The 17,230-nt window shown below is 36.7% G+C and overlaps 4 protein-coding genes across 4 annotated transcripts in view; 2 read left to right on the top strand and 2 right to left on the bottom strand.

Annotated features, from left to right (window-relative positions):
* Nucleotides 1-17,230, bottom strand: part of LOC117991118 (L-xylulose reductase-like) — a 345,757-nt gene that overhangs the window by 92,116 nt on the left and 236,411 nt on the right. The gene's annotated exons all lie outside the window — the stretch shown is intronic.
* Nucleotides 207-5,266, top strand: LOC117991487 (enoyl-CoA hydratase domain-containing protein 3, mitochondrial). The gene is made up of 7 exons (XM_034979084.2): nucleotides 207-1,241; nucleotides 1,342-1,454; nucleotides 1,930-2,065; nucleotides 2,954-3,052; nucleotides 4,031-4,122; nucleotides 4,337-4,425; nucleotides 4,869-5,266. Exons 1-7 carry the CDS (start codon nucleotides 1,224-1,226, stop codon nucleotides 5,162-5,164), a joined length of 843 nt encoding a protein of 280 aa, XP_034834975.1. The 5' UTR covers nucleotides 207-1,223; the 3' UTR covers nucleotides 5,165-5,266.
* Nucleotides 11,705-15,242, bottom strand: Arf4 (ADP-ribosylation factor 2). Its single transcript, XM_034978894.2, has 4 exons — nucleotides 15,024-15,242; nucleotides 14,636-14,898; nucleotides 13,811-13,936; nucleotides 11,705-11,898 (listed from the first exon to the last, which is right to left on the bottom strand). Exons 1-4 carry the CDS (start codon nucleotides 15,088-15,090, stop codon nucleotides 11,812-11,814), a joined length of 543 nt encoding a protein of 180 aa, XP_034834785.1. The 5' UTR covers nucleotides 15,091-15,242; the 3' UTR covers nucleotides 11,705-11,811.
* The window catches only part of LOC117991324 (serine-rich adhesin for platelets-like), a 48,028-nt gene continuing 47,187 nt past the window's right edge, over nucleotides 16,390-17,230 (top strand). Inside the window, exon 1 of the mRNA XM_069504872.1 lies at nucleotides 16,390-16,527. Coding sequence (XP_069360973.1) covers nucleotides 16,512-16,527 — 16 coding nt within the window. The 5' untranslated portion in view covers nucleotides 16,390-16,511. The remainder of the gene's footprint in view (nucleotides 16,528-17,230) is intronic.

Here is a 17,230-nt window from a genome sequence, read left to right as displayed (position 1 = left end):
AATGATTAAGCGACTCTGGTTGTTAGACATCCGCTAATAAAGGATTTTTGAAAATTCAGTCCGTAAAACGGATTTGAAATTGGTGTAGTCCACGCGGACGAAGTCGCGAGCATAAGCTAGCTACATAATATAGGCAAACAACGGAAAAGTTAAGAAATCATTCAAAATTTACAAAGTGCGCTCCTCCAGGCCAACAATTAGTACGGCTTTCAGCTTTCAGGAAATAAATAGCGAGTATGTATAAACCTGGACACTGATTTAATATCAAACGGGGACTCGTCAGCGGTGCGCTACCTACAGGGGTTATTCCCGTTGAGTCGCATCAGTTCCCGTTGAAAAAAATTCCCGTTGAGTAACACTGTGACTCATTGGGAATTTTATTTTCCCGTTGAGTCACACCTACATATTGCGTGTGTAACAAGTGTTGACTGAATATGCACTTTTCCGGGATGCTGAATTTGCAATTTGATAGTGACATTTATTTTCAAATCCAAGATGGCGGTCATGCACTTTTTACAAAAAATAGACGTGGGTGTCGTTTTCAGGGTTTTCCAGGATGCTGAATTTGATGATGACACTTATTTTCAAATCCAAGATGGCGGACATGCACTTTTTACAAAATATAAACATGGGTGTTGTTTTCAGGGTTTCCCAGGATGCTGATTTTGATACTGACATTTATTTTCAAATCCAAGATGGCGGGCATGCACTTATTACATAAAATAGACATTGGTGTCGTTTTCAGGGTTTTCCAGGATGCTGAATTTGATGATATTTTTACAAAGTTTCAAGTCCATAGAAAGACCTATGCGCGTATAACCATTTTTTTAATATTTTTAACTTTCAAAGTGAGATTACTATACCAATATGAAAGGGCTTTACCCCGTACATTCTAAAACAGATTTTTATTTATTTTTATGCAAATAGGTTTTGATTTATCGTGCAAAATGTCGAAAATTCGACTGAAGTACGGAACACTCGGTGCGCGAGTCTGCCTCGCACTTGGTCGGTTTTTTCCCCTAATCTAGATGTCAATTTCTGGTAAGGCAACCCGAAATTTGACAGGTCGCAGCTGTGTTTGTGTTTGTTATCACTTATCAGTTATCATTACATTTTGGAGGTTATTCTTGTTTTTAGGTACCTAACTACTATTTTGAAACTGCCACTTGCCAGTTTATGAGATATTTTTGTAGTGCTAGATTTTATCAAAAGGGATTTTCGAAATGTTATCTACAATCCAGGCAAGACCAATTATTTTGTTATTTACGCTGTACCTACCTACTGTTACAAAAAGACTAGGTAAATACCTATTTCAATAAAATTTTGGTTCTATTGTTTCAGAGAAAAATAGTTATGCCTTTAGTTATACTAAGCCGTAATGCACATAACCAATATCTTATTACAAATGAAAATAATGGCACACGAGAAATAACACTAAATCATGAGAAAACCAAGTAAGTTATATAAATATAGCTATATAATGGAAAATATTACTGAGAACATCCATACCTACAAATATTATAAAACGTGAAAGTGTATATCTGTCTGTCTGCTAGCTTTACACAGTCCATCCAATTTTGATGAATGGTACTGAGTTAGCTAACATCCCGGAGATGGACATAAGCTACTTTTTATCCCAGAATATCAAAGAGTTCCTATGGGATTCTCAAAGGCCCATCCGTTTTACCGATGTTTGATGATGTACAGGGATAGCTTGTATCTCAGAGGCATTTTATACCTACCAGAGATTTTTAAAAAGGCTTTCACAGGATTTTTAAAATTCTATCTATTTAGTTGGTTATATAAGTTTATTTGGGTTCTTACTCTAAGCCCCAAATTGCCTTAACTACGATTATGAAGTGATAGACCCATTTTGATAAAACTTCTCTATGATTATTCTATTTAAAATATGAAAAATATATTTGTCAGAAACTCACTATCGCTGGATATGATGACTCATCTCATAGAAGCAATTAACCTGAACAAAGAGGACACTTCATTAAGGGCAATAGTTTTATCAGCCAATGGGAATGTATTCTCTGCTGGTCACAATTTGAAGGAATTGGTAAGTACGGTCAACATTATCAACTAACCTGGGCCCTTATTGAACATTTGTCTCTTCTCAGAAAAGTGCGAGTCCGTTCGACTACAGTCGCATTTTTTTGTCATTTTGCGCAATAATTCAAAAACTACTAAGTATCTATGCATAAAAATATGTTTTAGAATGTATATAAAAGTCCTTTCATTTAATACCCCATTTGATATGGTACCTAGTTATCTTACTTTGAATATTGAAAATACTAATTACTAGCTGATGCCCGCGTGGATTTATGTTTTTGAAAATCCCGTGGGAACTCTTTGATTTTTCGGAATAAAAAGAAGCCTATGTCCTTCCCCGGGATGCAATTGCAAGCTATCGCTGTACCAAATTTCAGCAAAATCGGTTGAACGGATGAGCCGTGAAAGGCTAGCAGACAGACAGACACACTTTCGCATTTATAATATTAGTATGGATTACTAGTTCATGAACACATAATTTATTTGTGATGTGACCACAAATTCACAGTTTTCATGTTTTTCCCCTTATGTCTACTATAAGACCTATCTACCTACCAAATTTCATGATCCTAGGTCAACGAGTACCCTGTAGGTTTCTTGACAGACACGACAAACAACGAAGTGATCCTATAAGGGTTCCGTTTTTCCTTTTGAGGTACGGAACCCTAAAAAGGGTTTAGAGTGATTAGACTATAGTCGACCACGCTGGCCAAGGACGGTGAGAGTGACATCCCAAAAAATCAAAGAGTTCCTGCAGGATTATAAAAACCTAAATCCACGCGAGGAAATCACGGGCATCAGCTAGTGTATCATAAATATACCTATTACCTACCTACTTAGGTACTAAAATTAGATACTTAGTTAACAACTTTTTAAATCATAACTGTTTTTACAGCAAATGTCCTCAGGGATTGAGCAACATAAACTAGTGTTCAGAAAAGCAACAGAATTGATGAAATCTATTATACTGAGTCCAGTGCCGGTAATAGCGAAGGTAAAAATTAAAAAAACCCACTTTACTAATGTTAAAAACGCGAACAAAATATGAAACCAGCTTTATGAGCATGTACCTATTTCCAGCTGTAGCTTATAAAAACTTTTAGCTTTTATCAAGTAATTGAACATGCCATGAGCTCATAAAATATAATATACCTACCTACAGTACGCGGCCGGAAGTAATGTTCTTAGAATGTCATTTCGGCTTTGTAGAGCGTTGTCTTTGACACTCATACCTATACGACGTTTTATTGGTCTCAACGACAGGGACAACGCTCTACAAAAATCTACTATCTCCTTCTAAAGGTTGATGTACCTACATTTCAGCCGCGTACTGTACCTATAGTGTGCGACATAATATATAGTGAGCGAGCGCGGGTGTGCGGAGCGCGGTCCCCCCCTTGCATGCCCCGAAAGCCATCTCAAGCTGTCGCGTACTTCGGCTTCCACTTTCCACGGATTCCATATTCAGAGCAGGTGTGCGAGGCTTCTACGTCCCGCTGATATAGGTAGTGCACGCAAAACAATTAGCCCAAACATAGCGGTTTGCGCAGGTCTAAAGATTAAAATAGGTACACAGGCCCGACTGAGATTCTGTTTTTATGCAAGTACAACGCGCAATCGTACACCTAGTGTTCAGATTGGACTACTTATTTTGCGCGCACTATTCTGGCGTACTGCACATCAAAACGCTACCATAGGAATTACTGTACCTGATTCTAAGCGCGCCTTCAAATTTGTCGCAAAGTGCTGCGCGGATGCAGCGCGGCTGCAGCACTGCGGTCGCGCTGCTATGCAAAGCCTTATAAATAAAAATGCGCGACTGCAGCGCGCTATACTCGCGATGAGGCCTCGTCGATTCATCGATCGAAATTATATAGATTTACAAAGCAGCGCGACCGCAGCGCTGCAACCGTGCTGCCTTCGTGTGGCCACTCTGCGGCAAATTTGAAGGCCCTAAGAGCTGATTTTGTAGGTGAACGGGTTCGCAACTGCCGCTGGTTGTCAATTGGTTGCGACTTGCGATATTATCGTCTGTTCGGATAAAAGCAAGTTTTCAACACCAGGGTAAGGCTTACCCCCGATCCCCCGAACTCCCATTCCCCCGATTCCCAACCGATCGATCGACCCCCCCGATTCCCAACTGGCCGAAACGATCGAACCCCTCACTTGACTCCATATGACTTGCTATATTGGATTTCATATACATCCTTGCACAACATATGAAATCCAACACACAATTGTTTTATCTTATTTGATTTTCTTTACCTTTTTTCTTTAGAGCTAACTTCGGAATATTTTGCTCTACGCCAGGAATCGCCGTCGGAAGGAGTGTGCCAAAATCTAAAGCTATGTACATGTTGCTAACTGGTTAGTCTTTATATTATTTAGTACTAGGTATTTTAAAGGTCTACCAAAGTTCCCCTTTTCTCAAGCTTATAGGCAATAGATATACTTAAATGTAGTAATAGGCCTTACCTATAGAGCTTATCGATGATAGCCTAGTAGTGTCACTTACTTTATCGGTTAAGGAAAACAACGTGAGGAAAACTATATGCCAGATCTCCGTAATGTTCTCAAAGGTGGCAAGTCTGCCAATCCACACTTGACCAGCTCGATGGACTATGGCGTAAACTCTTCTCTTTCTGAAAGGAGACCGACCTCTGGTCAACACTAATGGGTCGGCGATGTGTTGAGATTATGATAATGATGCTTACAGTTGGTACGACAATAGTCCATAAGGCAATTGAAGTTTAAATCTTTTTAGTAGGTACCCTACTTGGGTGCATTAGGTAAAATGGAATATGTTTTAGGTGAACCCATATCGGCAACAGAAGCATACGAAAGTGGTCTCGTAACAAAAGTAGTCTCCGCAGATAAATTAGATGACGAAGTGGACAAAATCATTGATCAGATCAAAAGCAAGAGCCGTAGTGTTATTACACTGGGAAAGGAATTTTTCTATAACCAAATGGACTTGAGCGTCCTTGAAGCTTACAAGTTGGGCGAAGATATAATGGTTAAAAATATTAACTCTGATGATGGACAAGAAGGAATTAAGAGTTTCGTTGAGAAGCGGAAAGCGTCGTGGAGTCATAAATATCAATAAACATGAACTTTGGATTTCAGCTTGCAGTCATTTATAGTACGCGACAGGTCGAGATGGCAATCGGGGTGGGGACGCCCCGCACATCCGAAAATCCCCGCGCTAACCCGGTGCGGGCGAGCGCGGGTGTGCGGGGCGTCCCTCCGCCTCATACTTCGATTGCCATCTCAACCTGTCGCGTATTATACAATATGTATACACTATACATGTATTGTCAACGACGCTTGTTCACAACAAAAAAAAGGATACAAATGTCCCCACCACCCACGACTACTGTATAAATAATGCTAATCACGATAATTTCTTATACGTACATATTTCAATAAAATTTATTTAAAAATAACGTGAAGTCATAAGATATAATAATATTTTTGTACAATGTTAAAATTTATTTTTTGGAAACTGAATAAAATCCACTATTATTTACACCTATATTTATTTGCCACTATCATTACCTTTTAGTGTATATCCAAAGCAAGAATAATATTATCTGAAAGCATATTTTTGTCACATACACATCAAAATATTTGGCCAAAACATTTTACAGTATATACATTTAAATGTTACATTATCATTTAGTACATATGCAAAAAGATATACCTACCCACAACATATTAGAAATGTTTGAAAGTTGATATAAAAGTGCAGAGAAAACGAGCATCAATTTAAGAGGAGTTTCCTTAGAACACTCCCGAGCGATCCCTATACAAACGAATTTTCATTTTAATAGTATTTATCTAGAAACTATTACATGTAGCTGTGTCTGTGTCACTGTGGTTTGTCAGCTTTCCATAAAAATATGTCTTCACGAAAATCTGACAAACCAGACAGATATTTTTTCTTGAGCGTGTCTATAAATTTTTATTGAGTTTAATTGGTTAAAGTTTGAAGGAAGGTACCACGGGTATTTTTAAACCGTGGTACCTCCGCAGCGACGCCTTTCCCCTACGGAACTAGCTTTACAAATGTTAATATTAAATTATGAATAAAACTTCGTTTGTATGGAGCACACTCAAAATTAACTCTCAAGGACTGGACAAAGCACAACAGCGGCGGCGGGGCTAATCATCTAACTGAACGCATAATCATACATTTTGTAATACAAAGCACTATCTCCCATAGCAAAATTTTAAGACCAGCAAATCATTCTTCGCTTGGTATTAATTTTACAGTTTTTACTTTCAAAGAAAGTCAACAATTATATATGAATTAGGAAAAAAATAGGTACACAAATCTATCTAGAAATCTGTCTAAGTGTCAATCTATTCTAAAAATCTAGAAAGTACTTGGATGTTTGACATAACATTTCACGCATGGAACACGTAACGCTCAGGAGCATGACAGCGAGAGCAGAAGCGCGACTGTGCAGTGTAACTGCTGTTCATACAGTTCTTAACTTACAAATTGTAGTAGTCGGAGCGGTATGCATGCCACTAGCGGTGCGACGTGGCACGTAAAATTCTACAACACAACGCATCGTGGGAATTAAATAGTAGTAATAGTATGTAGTATGGAGTCACATAGGTACCAGTGCGACGTCGTTCTAACAATGCGATGTCGCACCGCAAGTATTTTGGAAGGGCACTATTAGACAAGTTGCCGTCGCGCGTTGTGTTTGTTCAAACCTTTAGTGCTCAGTATTCGTTAATAAAATAATAACTATTATATATTTTTAATAAAAATCCAATACGATTAACTGGACTAAAACTATATTCTAATGAAATAATGAGGCCGATTCTCTTGTACACAATCTCTAAACTAAACTAAATTAACAGGTCTAAATCTAGTGCCATCCTTTTCCGCAAGCAACATTATGAAAGGGATAGCAATAGATTTAGACGTGCCATTATAGTTTAGTTTAGAGATTGTGCACAACGGAATTAGCCACAATATTTAACTGCATAAGAACAAAGTTATTGTCAGTGTTGAATGAGAAATGGAAAAAAGGTAATATATTTTGGAACCTGGGTTAGGTAGTTTTAGACTCAACCCTAGTTACATCTAATGTAAAGTGATAACTAAGTCAGGACCACAGAGATGTCATAATTATTAGTGATACATATTATCAATACTTATAATAAATGTATAATATGTGTATAGTGAGTGATACTAAGATCATGACATAATGGCCTCAGGTTTACAAGAAATCCAGTCGTGCTTGATGTCATTCAATAAATTGGCGCTAGAGCAAGGCTTCCGCAAGGTGATGATCGCAATGACCTCCGATTAGCAGACACTCTCTCGCTACTTGCTAAAATATACCATAAAATCAGCCAATCACAATAATTGAGATTGTTAATGTACGGGAGCGGTGTGTAGACTCGACCGTACCAAAGGGAGATCTCCCACCGAGCGTTGGTTTTGCTCGGTAGCGCCAGCTGAGCCGACGCTTGTCTTGAAACTTGTATATATAGTGCAGATTGCAGAGAACTCCGTTATTGCGAGCCAGATTTGCGTGTTCAACTTTCACTTCCGAAAATGGTACCCGTGCTGCCATCTAGTGATAGCGAGGTGAGTAGTCAAGGCTTGGGTTTGTATCTAGTGATTGCTGATTGATTTCTTCGTACGAGTAAGGAACGCCATCTGCTTGCAATTGTGGCGACCGCCACAGTAATAGATAATGATTGATTTTCCGTAATCGACCAACTGCTTTTACTGTTAGACAATATTATCGCTATCTAAATATAACATCTGGCGCATTTCTCATGTTAATGGAAGTTGGAACAAGCTAAAAAGAGATAGACAATAATATATCTAACTTAAAATGTTAATTAGGTAGTTATCTTTCATCTTTATAATCATTAGGTGGGGCGGCTTATTCACGCCTGATTATAACGTTTGCTTCTTCAGTTGTATATGACATCTCCTTGATCAAGGCCTATTTGAAACTCAAGAGCCAACAAAAATATTGATGTAAGTAATCAAAATTCATTTGTGCTTAGTCTTTTACATTAGAAATGGTATTAACTTTAAGTCTTGATCAATTTATTTATGGTCAAACAGAATTACCAGTAACTAGGTACATAAAAATTACGAATTAAAGAAAGTTTTTTAATTTATTTCATAAGTTACCAAAGGCCCAATTTCGTTGGTCTGTACCACGGCCAATACACAACATGTAAGGGCGTACGCAACGCAGGCGTAACGACCAATCAAATTCACCATGCAGGCAAAATGGAATGCGTTTTAGAAATCACTCGCAATCCGAATGCGTTTACTATCGACAAATAAGGTTTCACATAAACAGATCTTATAGCATGTATTTTAGAAATCACCCATACTCGACCAATGAAAATGAGCCTTTACAAAATAGGTAAGGTATAATGTGTAAAAAATGACTTCACGCGCCATTTTAAATTTATCTGTCAAATTTCATGTCAAAAGTACGATTTAGTCCTTATTTAGTTAAAAGTGAACCGTACTTTTGACATGACAGTTGACCCCTAGAGTTAAAATGGCACGTGAAAAGTCATTTTGAACGGATTATACTACTTAGTACTTACTATAATATTGTCTATAAAATTAAACATTTTTAAAAATCTCTGACAGATTGACAGATAAAATTATATTATAATAAACAATTATTTTGATAGGTACTTACTTGTTTTAATACAAGTAATTAAATTACAATAAAGTTTTTTTTTAAAATCGTGCAAACTAATCATAACTTATTCCCTATTTTTATGTTATAATATGATATTAATAATGCTTTATATCGTAAGAAACCCTAAATAATAAAAAAGATTGAAACACATTATACTTTCCACATCACACGAGTGTGTATGAAAATAAATGCATTCATTTGGTTCAACACACAATTTGACTTTTAAGCTAACAAACTTCCTGTGTTCTGGTATGTCGCAACGTGTTCTGGCGGGACGATGAACACGTCACGACAGACTAATGAGCACTCTTTATACAACGTTATTTTTTATTAATAGGAAACCCGAAACACGTATGATTTTTATTTTAACAATATTTTTTTTATAAAATGTAATGACAACTGACATAAGCTATAAGTGATGCGTACATGTGCGTACATACAGTGCGACAAGGCTCTTTTGGCACTTGAATGGTATTGACAGGGGGCGCCGTTTGAGAACAAAGGATTAGACTATTCAAACAAGAACAAAGGGGACACTTGATGGCAACGTTAGTTCCGATTTTCGCCACGCGCCAAAAGAGCCTTGTCGCTTTTTAAATGAGTACGAGTAGGCTCCTGCGGTGGTGGAGAGGTGCGGGAGGATGACAGTCATCACAAGTTGACGAATCAGTGAGCTCTCGCATCACGTCATCAGACATCAAATCATATCAAGTGCCGCGCGCGCCGTGCCTATTTGTGCGCGCACTTGCGGGAATATAATAGCTACTTCGCGCTGTCCGCACTATATACATTTTTGGTAAAAACTATCTTTAAAAATTATTACAAAGAACAAACTAGGTACTCAGTTCTCTCATTAACAAAAAATAACGGTGTATTTAATGTTGTAACGAAATCGTCTGCTGACGCACCATGCCCCATCACCTCTCTGCAGTTTGTTTGTTTACATCTTTATTGCAAGCCAATACTAAAATTAGGAAAGAACAACTTTCTTTATATTAATAAAATAATAAATTTATACAACCATACACATAAATAATTTTGGAATGGCAGCATATTATTATAAGTTTAGCAATTATATGATTTTCCAATATACATAAGACTTAATTTTCAGATGTAAAGTAAAAATAGAAGTATGAATATTGGGGCCTAAAACAAGTCTCAGAGATGGGAGATGTATAAAAAGTAGTGTCATCCTTTTCACTATGTTCGCTGTGGAAAGGGGCAACATGATTTTTAGATAGATTAGATAGTTTCTAAACTTGAACTAACAGTGTGGCTAATTCCGTTGTACACAATCTCTAAAACGAAACTAAAATGACACATCTAAATCTATTGCTATGCCTTTCATAGTGTTGCTTGCGGAAAAGGATAGCACTAGATTTAGATATGTTAATTTAGTTTGGTTTAGAGATTGTGTACAAGAGAATCGGCTCCATTGTAAGCAATGTTAGTTCCAAGTTTAGAAACTAATTTATTTCCCTCCACTGTGGGAAAGGGAACACTATAAAATTTTCTTTTTCTCATACTATTTTGAGAGCAAAATAGTAATGGGATAACAAAAATACATACAGAGTTAATTTAATATACATTATGCTCGGGGCACGGTTCTAAGAACGATAGTATGAAATGTACATGAAGTAATAATTCATTATACAATGCAACGCCCGCAGTCCGTACCCCGTTAGACGCAAATGTATTCACAATAGGGAATATGCATCTATTTTTTTTATATTTTAATCTACTTTTTACATCGTTTTATCGTGTTTAAAAATATAAATCCATACTAATTACTAATATTATAAATGCGAAAATGTGTCTGTCTGTCTGCTAGCTTTTCACGGCCTAACCGTTCAACCGATTTTGATGAAATTTGGTACAGAGTTAGCTTATATCCCGGGGAAGGACATAGGCTACTTTACTTTTGATCCCGGAAAATCAAAGAGTTCCCACGGGATTTTTAAAAACCTTATTCCACGCGGACGAAGTCGCGGGCATCATCTAGTACTGTAATAAATGCTCAAAATTATTTTTTAAATAAAATTTAAAACATGGGTTAAAATTGATCTGTTTGAACGCCACCATTTTTAGCGGGCCTTGAATGAAGTCACCAGTACACGATACAATGTCAGGACAGTAAAGAATCGGGAGAAAAAATCTAGTACCTTTTATACCACATGCATATTCCCTATTGCCTTCCGGAGCATGACCCTGCCCATGCTTAGCGTAAAAACCATGCCCTATCTGGTTGCCAATATTGATTAGCCTCTTTCAACTAGGTACAAAATGTTTTGGATTATTTAGTGCTTAGCGGTGCGGTACCGTGAACATAAAACAACGGGTTTTGATCTGGTTTGCTAGTTTTTAATGTCTATACATTATGCCACGAACATTTAAAAAAAATTAAGGCGCCCTTACACTCAATTTTTTAGCTTTAGCCTTAGTTTTAAATGTTTTTATACTACTTCAAATCAAAATTGTAGGTACATAATTTATATAATATTTGTTTACATCTATGCAAACAATAAAATGTATGTAAAGATTTTATAATAGTTAACTGCCATTTAAACTCTAGTTTGCTAAGATAGCTGTCACATAACGGTCGCCGCTTTATGATGGCACTGTTTTTTGGCATCGACATTACGGCGATTACACACTGCACTTCCGTCATCAGAGTTCTATCCGTCATCCGTGAGAATACCAGCGATTATCAACGACATACATAATATATGTGTCATAAGGTATGATCGGATGAGTGCGTAACCGACGTTACAGTGTCAAAAAACGTGTTCTAGCAAGTTAACCATGCCATTGTTTCAATAGACAGCGTTTATGTGACGTCAGTGGACGCTAGAGCAGCCACCATGTGACGGCATACTACCCTAGGAAACAAGAGCTTACTTGATACTAATTTAAATAAATACATTTAAATTACATTTAAAAAAAATTGTCTCAATTTTATTAAGTCTGAACAAGAGTCACAATATGGAAGATTGACGCGCCTTCTTGGGATAATTCGATGGTCTTTTCCCTTTTTCATAGTTAGGTCTCACTTCTTTGCGAGTTCATTTGACAGCCAATCTAGACCTTCGTAGAGCCCTTGGCCTTGTGTGGCGCAGGTCGCTTGGATGTACCACTGGAACCAGACAAATGAAGATTGTTAACCTGATAAACTGACAAGATAGAGTTTCAAAACAAAAAATCCGAAACTATATTTTAGTTGGAGAGAAGTTAGTTAAAGATACTCAACAGTTTCATATTTTCATATTTATCTGAACGTTTTTTTCTTAGTCTTACAGTACGATATTCATACATCATCATGTATAGTACGCGACAAGATGAAATGCCCCGCACACCCGCACAGCCCCCGCGCCAACCCGGTGCGGACAAGCACGGGTGACGTACGGGTGTGCAAGGCGTCCCTCCGCCTCATGCCCCGATTGCCATCTCATATAGTAATGTCGCGGACTATAGTAATGGGGACACTGACTGACTGAACTATCAAGGCACAACTCAAACAGCTGGAGTTAGAAAGTAGAGATGTTTAGGTTCTCTCATAAGAAAGGATTTTCAGAACTTCCACCATGATAGAAATCAATAAAATTTTAATGTTGTAATGTTAGAGAAAATAACACATTATTATGTTACACAATATGATAATGAAACTAGCACTTACAATATACAATAGATAATGGTTTTCATGGTTTACAATTACATATAACATTAGATAATCAAATGATTTTATCTTATCTTGAATTTGAATTACTACCAACTTAAAATGAATGAACATTCATTTTTATAATTTACCACACCTTATAATATAGTTACTAAAGAAGAATGCTTACTCAAATTTCATTACAGAACATGGCAGAAAATATTGTACATCAAGCTTTAGGAAGAGATAGATAGCAGTTTCGTAGAGCGTTGTCTCTGTCGTTGAGATCGACAAAATGTCACATATGTATGAGTGACAGAGACAACGCTCTACAAAGCCAAAATCTCATTCTAAAGGTTGATGTACAATATTTCTTGCCAGCTGCTGCACCTTGATATTCAGAAAAATCATTATTTACTACTGTCAAAGTAAGCCACTGTACAGTCCGACAAGGCTCTTTTGGCCCTTGAATGACATTGACAGAGGGGTCGCTGTTGGAGAACAAAGGCTTAGACTATTAAAACAAAAACAAAGGGGACACTTGACGGCAACGTTTGTTCCGATTTTCGCCACGCGCCAAAAGAGCCTTGTCGCACTGTAAATGAGTTACTTTCTTTGAACTCTTATTTAATTCAGATTTGACTCTGGATCTTGATGCTGGAAGGGTGTTCAAACCCTTAGCAGTTTGTGTCAGAAAAAGCCAAAGTGGATGTCAACCACTGATTAAAATGCTAAACCATGAACGGTTTCAATCAAATTAGAATCATAACTTAGGATGTACCAGAAGTGATGATCCCATGAGTCTGTCGTTAAAGGCCACACCTGCGTACGCGCACGAACCGTACACTCAACGCGCATCATAACGACATAACCTTGACGTGATCACGAGTGGTTTACGAGAGGTTCGCGTGCATGTTGTACAAGTCACAGAGTGCACGCGTTCGTGATTTTTAGGGTTCCGTACCTCAAAAGGAAAAAAGAACCATAATAGTATCACTTTGTTGTCTGTCTGTCAAGAAACCTATATGGTACTTCCCGTCCTAGAATCATGAAATTTGGCAGGTAGGTAGGTCGTATAGCACACATAAGGGGAAAAATCTGAAAACCGTGAATTGTGAACATCATTTTAAAAAAATGTGTTCATGAACAAATAAATAGTGTTTTCAACTTCCAACGTAAGATAACTATATCAAGTGGGGTATATATGTAAGGACTTTACCTGTACATTTTTAATTACAATCTAAACAGATTTAGATTTTTATTTATTTTGATATTTAAAACAGATTTAGTTTTTTATTTATCGTGAAAAATATCGAAAAAATACGATTGTATTACGGAACCCTCGCTACGCGAGTCTGACTCGCAAAGCCGAAAATTGACTAAGATTACTTACGCGTCGGTTCCTCATGTTGTTCAGATTTAAAGCATTTGTAAGCTCTGCTGCTGTCATTGCGTTAGGCATGTCTTGTTTGTTGGCAAACACTAGAATTACTGCATCTCGGAGTTCATCTTCTTTGAGCTGTAATATAGAGTTGACTCTTTATGTCCATCTTCACAAACATCCAAACCAAAGGTCGATTTCCGGCCAAAGCCGATTAAATGGCTATCACCAGAACCTTGAGTGGATGCCGAAGGTTTAATAACTCGAAGTCTGTGGCTCAAGTGGGAGCAGGTGCGTCCTGCGAGGTGGCCAGTGTGTAGAACAAACTCTTAATATTTACAAGAAATTGGAAGGAAGACCCGCGGACGTGTCCTAATCGAGAGCAGGTCAGATAGTATAGCACTGTGCCCGCTGGCCGCCCCGCAGGATGCACCAGCTCCTACCTGTGCAGCAGACTAAGAAATTCAGTTCAAGATTGGCTACAAGTGACTAAAACAATGGGTTTCATGAAGTATACGTTTACTATTGTCATGTTGAACTTATTATGATTTTATAATAACACCTGACAAATAGTGTCAAATATAATATTTGGCCTAAGCTGAAGGTTTGCTGAAACTCAAGGCAAACAAACACACTTTCACATTCATAATATTAATAGTGAAATGCAAATGCTTGTAATACCAAGTGCAGGGTGTTAAGAAACAGAACAATGTGGTTATACACTCATTCTATCCGAGTCAGTGAAAATATGTTCCTTTTTATTTTAATACTTGGAATAAAGACAAACTGATGACAAACCAAACTAAACTAATACCAGACATTGATGTTAAAACTTACCATATTAGCAAGTTCATTTTCTGCCTCAGCTATTCGCTTTGTATCACTTGAATCAACAACAAATATCAATCCTTGCGTGTTCTGGTAGTAGTGACGCCACAGAGGCCTTATCTTGTCCTGGCCGCCGACATCCCAAACCGTGAAACTAATGTTTTTATATTCCACTGTCTCCACATTAAAACCGATGGTCGGAATAGTGGTCACTATTTCACCAAGTTTTAGTTTGTAAAGTATTGTAGTTTTGCCAGCGGCATCGAGTCCAACTAACAAACAGAAACATTTACAATCATTAAAACAATTATTTAAACCCAAATGGCTTAACTATCTCCGCAAGATAAACACAAAACATTCTACGCAACCTAACATTACGGTTTGTCGTGTCACTTACCCATTAGGATACGCATTTGTTTTTTCCCAAATAGCCTTGTGAAGACACTAGAAATTGTTAAACCCATGGTGTATAACTCACAAACTGATTATTTATATACTAGTTGATGTAATAAAAATAATCCTTTTTTATACAAATCGATGATTAACCGAATGGGAAATATACGTCAGACGTTTTTCGTTTTGGTACTCGTCAACGCGGACAACGTCATTAGAGTTGACAATATAAAAACTCCTAATTCCCTTTTGTTTTGTAGTTTGTTCGGTCTTTATAACCGACTGCGGCGATAAATCAAAATGACGTCTCCACTTTAAAGCACCCCATTTCGTATGGGAGCCCCCTGAAATAAAGCTTTTTATATTTTATATACAATATTCGGCTGAAGGCCATCAGCTTACATACCTACATAATGTGGCTAATTCTAATCTGGCACGTTCAAAAATAATCTATTGCTATCCTTTTCAGAATGTTGCTTGCGGAAAAGGATAGCACTAGATTTAGACCTGTTAATTTAGTTTAGTTTAGAGATTGTGTACAAGAGAATCGGCCCCATTATTATGTTTAAATTTGAAGTAATTACGTTCAGTAATTCAGATTCAGGCTGTGATAGATGGACAGACGAACAAGTGTAATTTCACTCAAGTAGACACAGAAACCTCGCTTCACTCAGTCAAATATATTTAACCATTAAGTTTAATTACGATCTCAGGGAATATATAAATGAGATTTTTAATTTATTATACGTTTCTTATAAAGTAATGTTTCTTAAAATAGTTTTTTTTTTAAATCTGCACAGTGCTATATCAAATCTTTTAAAATCTTTTTATCGTAAAAGCTTTTAAATGCTATTGAATAATCAATATTTTATCAAGGTAATGATAATTTTTGCCTTAATTAAGGGGAAAATATTACACCAGGCAACATTATTCTACCATAAATAAAAGTTTTTTTTTACCGGAAACAAAGAGTAACAAACGGAAGTGAAGAAAAGTTATGCTCTCTTACACTCTCGCTACGAGCAAAATTAAAACTGGTATTTGCTTCGAACTTCTACAATACGGAATAAAATTAACAGCAGGGTAATCCATGAAACTGCTCCCGTAAAATTGTTATTTTTGACTAGGTAAGTAACTAACTAGTTATGTGGTGTTAATCGGGATCCCGACGATATTATTATTATTTTTATGTTCGTATTAAATAAGTTACTAACTTTTATCTGACTATTTTTTTTATAATATCCTAGTGGCCTATATCTTTGCAAAATAAGTGCGTAATTTCAGCCGGAATATTTCTATACTGATATAGGATGATACCGACCAATATTATTTGAAATTCCACCCGAACATTCGCACCTGTCTGATAGAGCTTTTATTTATTTTGCCTCTGTGATTGTTTATTCTGTAACCAATAGGAATCAGAGAAGGCTGTTGTCATGCGTCGTCATAGAAACGATTTCGAAAACTTTTGATTTTTTTGGCCGGGACCGACATGGAGATTTTCGATGGTGAGTATTTTATTATTTTATTTAAATATTGCTTTGATTATTAGCGACGTAATATTCATGATTAAACCCACATAGATTACTGTTAGAGGCGTTTATAAAACAGGTTCTTGTGAAGGTCCTTTATAGGAGGATTGTGTACTTGATTAAACAATAAATGTTTTGCAACAAAGCTTGATTTGTAAATAAAATCAGAGGTAATATAATACAAATAAATCTGTACTGAGTTTTATAATAATCACCATAAGATTGGTAGTGGGTGCCTTTTGTTTTGATTTTTTAGGATGTCAGTGAATTGAGTCATTGGAGTGTAGGTACCTAAACTAGGTTTTCCAATGGTTATCCGCGCGTTTTAGAATTTAATTTATTACTCGTAAAATATTTTTATTGAAGTTAGATAAATTTGTGCATCTCTATCTACTGACTCTATTATAATTATCTGTGACCGAATTTTAAAATTAAATTATCGTAATCATAGTTTTATTACAAAATATTAGGTACCTAAGTACCTTTATTGATAAAATAGAATAATACTAAGGTATTTTATTTACTTAGAACTTCGTTCGATACCTTTAGATATTTAATAAGAGACCTACTCTGAGTCTACTTTCCTACAAAGTCAATGAAGTAGGTTGCCTGGCAAAAGGCGCTCGTTTCAAAGATAAAAAGGCGTTATCACTGGGCATGCTTTTTACGGTAAAGACAA

Source organism: Maniola hyperantus, chromosome 19, assembly GCF_902806685.2.
Source record: "Maniola hyperantus chromosome 19, iAphHyp1.2, whole genome shotgun sequence".
NCBI lineage: Eukaryota > Metazoa > Arthropoda > Insecta > Lepidoptera > Nymphalidae > Maniola > Maniola hyperantus.
Note: the sequence above shows the minus strand (reverse complement) of the source record. Positions and strands in the feature narration are given on the sequence as shown.

Excerpts from the sequence above, each read along its gene's own strand:
- LOC117991487 (XM_034979084.2), top strand. Across the intron at positions 2,066-2,953 it reads GTCACAATTTGAAGGAATTG|CAAATGTCCTCAGGGATTGA; the intron begins GTAAGTACGGTC and ends CTGTTTTTACAG. Across the intron at positions 4,123-4,336 it reads AGCAAGTTTTCAACACCAGG|AGCTAACTTCGGAATATTTT; the intron begins GTAAGGCTTACC and ends TTTTTTCTTTAG.
- Arf4 (XM_034978894.2), bottom strand. The coding sequence starts at position 15,090 with ATGGGTTTAACAATTTCTAGTGTCTTCACAAGGCTATTTGGGAAAAAA. Across the intron at positions 14,899-15,023 it reads ACAAATGCGTATCCTAATGG|TTGGACTCGATGCCGCTGGC; the intron begins GTAAGTGACACG and ends TCTGTTTGTTAG. Across the intron at positions 11,899-13,810 it reads ACAACATGAGGAACCGACGC|TGGTACATCCAAGCGACCTG; the intron begins GTAAGTAATCTT and ends GTCTGGTTCCAG.